The 8,793-nt window shown below is 32.3% G+C and overlaps 1 protein-coding gene across 5 annotated transcripts; it reads right to left on the bottom strand.

Moving 5' to 3' along the window:
• Window positions 1-2,735: 2,735 nt before the first annotated feature.
• Window positions 2,736-8,768, bottom strand: LOC122632626 (liprin-beta-2). Of its 5 annotated transcripts, none has more exons than XM_043819663.1 (12): window positions 8,620-8,768; window positions 6,759-6,970; window positions 6,523-6,656; window positions 6,082-6,439; window positions 5,782-5,943; window positions 5,568-5,699; window positions 5,328-5,502; window positions 4,813-5,108; window positions 4,549-4,725; window positions 4,080-4,451; window positions 3,805-4,005; window positions 2,736-3,424 (listed from the first exon to the last, which is right to left on the bottom strand). In XM_043819663.1, exons 1-11 carry the CDS (start codon window positions 8,630-8,632, stop codon window positions 3,847-3,849), a joined length of 2,190 nt encoding a protein of 729 aa, XP_043675598.1. In that variant the 5' UTR covers window positions 8,633-8,768; the 3' UTR covers window positions 2,736-3,424; window positions 3,805-3,846. The 5 variants fall into 5 exon arrangements, with proteins under 5 accessions (XP_043675598.1, XP_043675596.1, XP_043675597.1 ...); XM_043819661.1 differs by lacking the exon at window positions 8,620-8,768 and adding an exon at window positions 7,329-8,596; XM_043819662.1 differs by lacking the exon at window positions 8,620-8,768 and adding an exon at window positions 7,329-8,596 and having other exon boundaries at window positions 3,909-4,005.
• Between the last annotated feature and the right edge of the window lie 25 nt (window positions 8,769-8,793).

The following is an 8,793-nucleotide window of genomic DNA, read 5'->3' as shown; positions in this document are numbered from 1 at the left end:
AGTACATTAGTCGATCACTCGTTCATTCAATAATCCATACGATTTCTATCGTTTCAGAATCAAATGGAGTAGTGGGGGTACTCTGCCACCCGTGAAATGATATAAGGCGGCCGCCTTTGACAGTAGGTCCAGTCATGCCACGAATTTTCACCATTCATGTCTCGATACTCGCGGTATGCACTCTCCGCAAGTAAGAGAGAAGAGGTAATGAAAGCGCATTAATCGATCACTCATTTATTCAATAATCTATACGATTTCTATCTTTGTAGAATGCAACGGAGTGGTGGGGATACTGTGCCACTTGGGGGAAATATAAGGCGGCCGCCTTTGGCAGTGAGTCCGGTCATGCCACGGATTTCCACCATTCACATCTTGATACTTGCGATACGCATGCTCCAAAAGCAAAAGAGAAGAGTTAATGTAAGTAGATAATTTTATTACACATTCATTCAATAATCTATACGATTTGTATCGTTTTAGAATCAAGTGGTGTGGTCGGGTCCTCAGATGCAGCAACCTCCTCGTGGTTGGACCTGGGTCGGTAGTACTTGCGGTATATTGAAATCTATATCTAAATTATTTCTAAAATTCGTAATTAAATTATATATGTTATCTAAAATCTATAACGAAATTGTATATATAATCATATAACGCAAGTACTACCGGGCGGATGGCTGCATATTTCGATCTTTTTCCAAAATCTCTTTTGTGTTAAATTTCAATTAGACTTTAAATTAATTACACTACCATGTTAGTTATATTTTGACAATTAGATAAATTGAATATATCAAATTTCTAAATTAATAAAGTTATAAAATTAATACGGAAACACACAGAAAACTTTTCTATCGCGCTCATGTACTCTATCATTCCTATTTATCTTTCTTTACTTTTATTACTTATATACTTTTATTAACTATTAATTATATACCTTTATTAATTATAGACTTTTGATAATTCTATTGATTATATACTTTTATTTATTATATTCATTACTTTTATTAACTTTTATTAATCATTAGTCTCTGGTGGGACCCTTGGGTGGGGCCCTCGGGTGTGGGCTTCTGAGCGGGCTGCCGTCTCGGCATCGTCAACAGTTCTTTTCCTCTTTTAATTTTTTCTGCTCTTTTCTTTTTTCTCCTTTTTCTTTTACTCTTCTTATTTATTTCTCTTTCTGTTTCAAGTTAGATCATCGAGGGACCGATCATCGTGAAAATAGATTTTTACAGGGAAGTTTATGTAAATAATTGTCTTATTCTATATAACTTTGCATATAATTTTTGCTCTTACATTTAATTTTATTATGTTTTTAATTTTTGCTTTTATATTTAATTTTCATAATCTTTTTAATTTTCGCTTTTGTAATTAATTTTTCTTATCTTTTTAATTTTTGCTCATACACATTTCTTCTTTTATTGTATTTCTGTTTCAGATTAGGTGGTCGAGAGTCCAATCATCGTGGGATTTTTACACGGAAGTTAATGGAACCTCTTTGCATATAACGTTTCTTATATGCATAAAAGATTATGTCTCCTTGCTTCCGTACGCGAATGATAGGGAAAACACTCACGCGCGTGACGGCCGGCACGCGCGTGGATGTTCGCGAACGCGAGATTAAGTCCTACCGAGGACTACGCTTTGATTTTTGAAATCGTAATAGACACGACCGGTCGTGTTTCGAGATGTCTGAAGCCGACGGTGTGGACGGTGGAGCAATCTGTAAGCGGGGTTTTATACATCTCCAGTTTGCTGAGAAGCCTGAAGCTCCCGAAGCCGAAAGGCATCTCGAACGCGAATTTTAGAATAGAGTTCTCGTTAGCCCGTGGGTCCCCAAAAGCAGCTACCTCCACGCGGTGGGACCTGGGTCGGTAGAACTTGTGATATATTGAAATCCAATATGTTACAAGTACTACCGGGCGAATGGCTGCTTATTTCGGTTACATATCAAAATTTTTATTTATTCGAATTGTAACTAAAGATTAAAGTACTTGTATTTTCCATGACTGATAATACTGTGATAGAGAGACTATATATAAGAAAATTCTAAAATAATTTATTAGAGAAATTCGCAAGGAAATTGTAATTTTGTAATTTTACGTGCCAGAGATGAACTTATTTGTTTATATTTCTATATGAAAAGCAGCAGGAAATATATGACAACTGCTATCAAATGTGTAGATGTTCAGGCAAATTGGTGAATATTATATTAGTATGATGAATAATATCATGAAAGTAAGAACTAGACGAAATTCAAAAAGATTAATATTATAGAAAAAGATTAAGTAAATTTATATGTATAAATCTATCCGCACATGTATAAATGTGAGTCGGGTATTCAACATATAAATACTATATTATATATTGAAGTTTAATATGATGTAAAATAAGATTAATAAATCGTAAATGATTATAAATCAAGTTTATAAAATATTATATATGATATAAATGAGAAATTAGACGAACTAAAATTAATAAGGCAGGAAGAAGACTGAACAGATTTGGAAGGCGGATAGTGATAATATAAAGTGAATTAGTTTTATAAGGAAAACCACGAAAAAGTATCATTGGGAGTTCTACTTCGTAGATAATGTGAGAATAAACTGATGTCTTGATTTTTAGTAAATTCATTGCTAGCATAAAAAATTATAAAACTGGACGTGATAAACAGTATTAATATCTTCTCCCATAATCTCCAAGTATAATATAATTTCCTGTGGAAAACAAAAACTAAAGTATTTACTCGAAAGATTTTTTATATCATTTATGTATTTACTTTTATCACATATTATATGTAAACTTAAAAAAAAAAGGAAATAAATATATCATTTTAAAGATTACAAATAGCAACGCGTGTACGTTAACATTTTTCGTTGTTTTGTTACATTATTTTTTCGTAATATATTAAAGAATGCAAAAGTTTCGAAAAATTGTATACAATTTCAACATAGCAATTAAATTAATTATATTATATCACTATAATAATTTCTAATAACACATTAATAGTCAAACTACATACAATATACATGTGTTATTTCCAATATGAAAATATAAATTTTGCAACGCGTCAATCCTTTAGTATTGAACAATTACTATTATTTTGATAAGGTTATTAGAAATTTGTTTGAAAGTATATGACATAATCTAAACACGTTATATATAGCAAGGCACCTATCCTGTTATTATTGTGATTACACAAATTTTTAATAAGTTCGTGTCGTAAAAAAGTGGTCCCTGTTTATCTGTGATTTATATTTTCTACATCTCCATTCTCTCTGCTAATAAGCTATCTGTTAATCAAATCTAATAAAAGCAAATATTTTTTGGTATAGAATGAATCGTCCAATATACTCATTGTACAAAGTAAGTTTTATATATGTTCCTCATATACAACCAATTACTTTCTTTTGTCCAGTATCCTCTAGATCTGAAAACAATTAATTTATAGAAATGAAGAAATTTTTCCTAAGCAATGATACAGATGATGAGATGAATTATAATATGCGGAAAATTAATCCAGAAATTAATAAGCAAACATAAAAAGGCAGATATAGTAATTAAAAAAATAAGAAAAAAAAAAAAAATAATAAAATCAAGCAGAATATAAAATATTTGGTAAATAGTAAAGTAGAATAGTATAGTAATAGATTATTTTGAAAGGAATAAGATTTGATGAAAAAAACTACTGTTATGCTTATAATTAAACAGCTTGATCCAATAAAGAAATAAAAATATAAGACCTACACCTTTATAAACTTGATCATTATAAGCAATGTGATATTGAAATATTAGTCGAGTTAGACTTACGAGTTAGTTAAGATGACTGCTTGAATGAATCTGTGATTATGGTTAGAGTGAGGGTGAGTTCAAATTAGGACTGCCTGGTGTTGACGAAGATGTTGATGGTGTACCTGGTGGTGATGCTTCCAAAGGACAAACCAGATTTCCATAATCCACTTCGTTTTTACTTTTCTTACGCTTTAACGTGAACTGAGACTTCTTTGGTGCCTTTTACAGAAAGATGAAAATATATTGCTATATATAAAATATGTAATTATTTATACTTTTATTAATATACCAACCTTCAATCTAGCCGTAAGAGTTAAAGGTACAAATCCAAGTGTACTTTCCATCTCTCTTTTATGCTGTACAACTTCTCTACCAAGAATTTGATTAAAGTGAGTTGTCAAATGCCTTCTTAATAGAGTTTTTGAAGGTGGAATGCTTAATATAGTAGCTAACAATTCTGAGGTAAAACGACCTTCATGTATCATTAATCCCCCATGCACTCCTGAGCCTCTCATATTAGGTGCATATTCTGCAAGGTCAACCACTCTCAACCATTCCATCACTCTATGATTAGTCCATAGTGTGACATTAGTTCCATCTGCACCATTCCCATTTACTGATCTTCTTTCCATGTTATCAAATTCAAAATTTAACTCCCTCAGAATCTATAATTAAGATTAATTATGTCAATTGTATTTACCCAATAACATTCATTAAGTTCAATAATCATTTTTATTGAATTTCATACTGATATAATATTACCTGAATTCCTCGTCGTAAACTAGCTGCATGCAATTGAGCTGTCACACCAAGATTCAATAAATCTTCTGTCGTTAATCTATGTAATACTCTACCATCAACTTTGGCATTATGAAAAGCTTCTTTATGTTGGGGTAATCCAATATCATCTAACCATCGTAGTACCGCAGCACTGTCCATCTACAATGAAAATCAAATATGATATAAAAAATACATCAAGTAAATTGAACATTTTACGTATATTGATGAAAATGTTAGTTAAACAACCTTCTCTGAACCAAGAAAGCCTTCTGCGTTAGATCTCTCAGATTCAATTGCATATAATAATTTCTTTCTATGCAATATATTCTTTATATCAAGTTCCTTTTCAATTTGATTTGGCGTTGCCTCGACTAATTTTACACCAGTAGCTCCCCATCGTCTTAATTCTGCGGCGTAACATTCCAGACCAATACGAGATAGCCAATCACCAACTTCTTCTATAGACAATTCTGCAAGGGGTTTTGGTGGTGCTGATTCTGGTTGAAAACTTGACTCTCCAATTACTGTTTTTTCTTCTTCCGCTAGGAGAAAATAAAAAATTTATATATTTGATTTGTTTTTAATATTATATTTTAAAATAACACCCTGATCATGGCATTGTTATTTACGTTTAAATATATTACTTGTTTTAAATTTACATTGGCTTCTCCTTTGTCAACAAATGGTTATTAAACAGACTGTGTTATTAGAAACAAGCAAACATGGCATAAGCATGCTTAAGTAAAGATTCAATTAGGAACCTAGAATAGGAGCTGATAGACATCTCGCAGAAATTCCTCTAACAGCCAACGGTACTGTTGTGTGCTCTCCGGAGATTAAATTCGAAACCTTACCAAACGCGACTCCTTTCTTTGAAGATGTCGGTGGCCTTGGAAGACTGCTATATTGACCGGCATGTCTACTGAATCTTTCCCCCTAAAGAAAGAGTAACTGTAGATTTATACTTAAAAAAAATATATGAATAATATTTAATTACTTACATTGGATAATGAACTTGTATTTCTTAATGCTATATTTTCATGTTCTAAACTAGCTTGTCTGAGTTTTAGTTCAGAAAGAGAACTAAGAAGCTCTAGTTTTTGTGTCTCCAATGCACTTCTTGATAACACTTCCTTTAAAATAATAAAAAATTAAAATTGCATTACATTAAAACCCATATACATTAAAATTTAATAAGATATGTTTATATGTAACCTTCTGTAAAGCTTCTTCCATTTGCCTGAGGGAATGCTTTTTTTCTTTAAGCATATTTTCCAATTCTTGAATTTTGCTAGACTGTGCATCAACTTGCTCTGACAGTACTGACACTTCCATATGAAGTGCACCACGTTCGCTTTCTAATTTTTGGAGACGTTCCTATGAAAGAAAATAAACATATTGAAGTTTCAAGAATTATTTAGTAATCTTCATTTTTGGATGGAACAATTTCTAAATTAACTAAATTAATAAAATAACTAACTAGTTAAAATTTGATTCTTTACACGTATCATATACCTCAGTTTTATTATAGTAGCTATATAAATGTGAATTATTGCCACATTGAAATTGTTGTAAAGAGCAGTAATGTGGTTTGTCTTTAGCACAACATATTAAATCACTATGTGATTTTGTCCTCTGATTATGATCAGTTTTACTTTTGAATCTTCGTCTTCTTCTATCCAATGAACCAACACAACGACCTACTGAATTTCCAGAAAGAGAAGTAGTGCTATTCGTTTTGTCACTGGAATGTAAATGACATTCCTTTAAATGCAATGGAATTTGTTGCATATGACAAGAATACATCGTGCGACAGTTGCAACTTAAAGGAAGATGGTCCTTGCTACAATGATGTGGCAGCTCACTCTGGATACTAATTTACATAAATAAATCATTTGGAAATTACTCTTGCATATCCTATTTTATATACTTTAAAAAATTAACAAGCACAGAAACCTTGAGCATGGTGTACTATACAAAGGTGGAAGAGTTGATAAATGAGTTGGATTGATTTTTGATGTTGGTGTTCCACAAATATTGGACATACTGCCTTGAAGATTTATCATCTTATTGTATTCGAATAGACAACCCTGCAGTGTGATATTACAAATATGTGTTAATCCATGAAAATAAAATATTCTTAATACCAGATATGAGCAACAACTTAGAATAGAATATATTCTTCCAAGTACCTGACAAAGACAAGTCTGAGACCTACAAGCAGTGTGACAATCTTCAACAAATCTAGGTAGATCGATTGGTATTCTATGTTGATAATCTTCAGCATAATCCTCACCACAACCCGAATTAGACGTTCCAGAAGAATCATATCCTTCTGAAGGTGTCCACTGACTATCCCAATGTTTTATAGTTGAAGCTGCATCTGATGAATCTGACTGTGAATCTAAATTAGATTCGAAGAACTGTTTTACTATCTCTGAGATAAGAATGAATGGATTTCTCTTCAAATTCCTATTATAAAATCAATGAACCTATATTTAGCACCAAGTGTTTTCACTATAATGATAAAGACTCTATTTCTATATTTTTTTTAATAGAAAAAGATGTAAAGAATACTTTTGTATTATAATTAACTATTCTTAGATATAAAAGTTTATCTGAAATGTTGATAATAATTAACATAAAAAAATTGATTTTATAATGATAATATAAATCATCGCTATTTTCATAAAATAATTTCATCGACATCGATAAAATAAGAACAAAGAAATATTATTTATTAAAATATATCGATTAAAGACCTTTCCTATGTAGTTTATTTTCTTCCTCCATGATAGCAATTAAATTCTGATACTCTTTAGGATAATTGGTCCACGTATCCATTCCTTATATAGAAACAGCTGCCCTTTCTCCCAAAATATCATTATTGCACCACATTATTTCAATATAATATGAACTTGTAATCTGAATTTTTAAGATCAATCACGTATAGATGTATCCCACACATATATTACCAAGAAATAATATACAAAAAAACGTCTCCGAGTATATAGAAACTCTTTTAGTATGACAAAAAATGTAGAAGACGAATAATACTTTTTTACAATTTTTAGATCGTTTATCGGCGTAAAATATTGAAACGATTCGGTACGTTGAATATAGATGAAACTTAGTCTCATACGCCAGGCTCGGCTTCGTCTCCATCGAAACTAAATTTAACATCACGAAATTCATCGTGAAGAAGAAGAAGAAGAGAAGAAAGAAAAGAGAGAGAGAGAGAGAGAAAGAGAGAGAGAGAGAGAGAGAGAGAGAGAGAGAGAGAGAAAGAGAGAGAGAGAGTTGCACTTATAAATAGAGTGAGTGTGTTCTCCCTCTTTATTAGTCGGGATCGCTGCCCCTTCCTCGCAATAATGATGAGAGATCAAGGATGAAGATACGCACACGTATATAAGTGGTGAACATCGAGGTATAACACGTGTACATTATCAATTAACGATACTATGTGAACGTTTGATTAAGAGAAAAAATAAATGAAATAAATTGCTTCGTTTCTTTTTGAGTACATCGAAGATACGTATTTCTCATCGTAGATATCAATCAACAAAAGGTGATGCCTTTGAAAGAAGTATAAATTACAATGTAAGATATTTCTATAAATTACGTTCTTGTTTACTACAAAACAAGACACGTTTCATCATAGATCGTTAGTAACATGTCCCGTCTAGATAAAGTTTAAGAATATCCGGATGTAGGACTAACATACGTGAGACGCATTTGACTGGCGTATACACGGCACATGAAACACGTGCGTGGAAAGACGTGCGCGTGCCGGAAATCAGTCCGGATATGCGAACCACGTGTTCATTGACATCTGCGCTGATTGCGAAAGATAAGTATATCCGGAAATGGGCCATCAATAATAACGATAACAAAAAAAAAAAAAAAAGGGACATGTATCGTTTTCCTTCTGTTATCCTGCTTCGAACTTTTCCTTTGGATTTGCATTCATGTCAGCGACAACGCGTACAAGCTACTGTTACCACTGCTATTGTTACTGCTACAAGTAAATAAAAAAATGATGCTCCTTCTTACCGGCTGCATCCATTGCATGAAAATTTCAATGGTGCTCGCATCCGGCGGGGGTGGCGGCGTAGGTGCGCTTTTTATCGCGGCTACGAGATTTCTCGTTGCTTCTTTCACGGAATCCTTCCATTCTGTGCTTCCTTCGACGGCACCTTCGGTACATGCTCCTACAAACCAACGAAT

Source organism: Vespula pensylvanica, chromosome 10, assembly GCF_014466175.1.
Source record: "Vespula pensylvanica isolate Volc-1 chromosome 10, ASM1446617v1, whole genome shotgun sequence".
Lineage (NCBI taxonomy): Eukaryota > Metazoa > Arthropoda > Insecta > Hymenoptera > Vespidae > Vespula > Vespula pensylvanica.
This window is presented reverse-complemented; position numbering and strand designations above follow the sequence as displayed.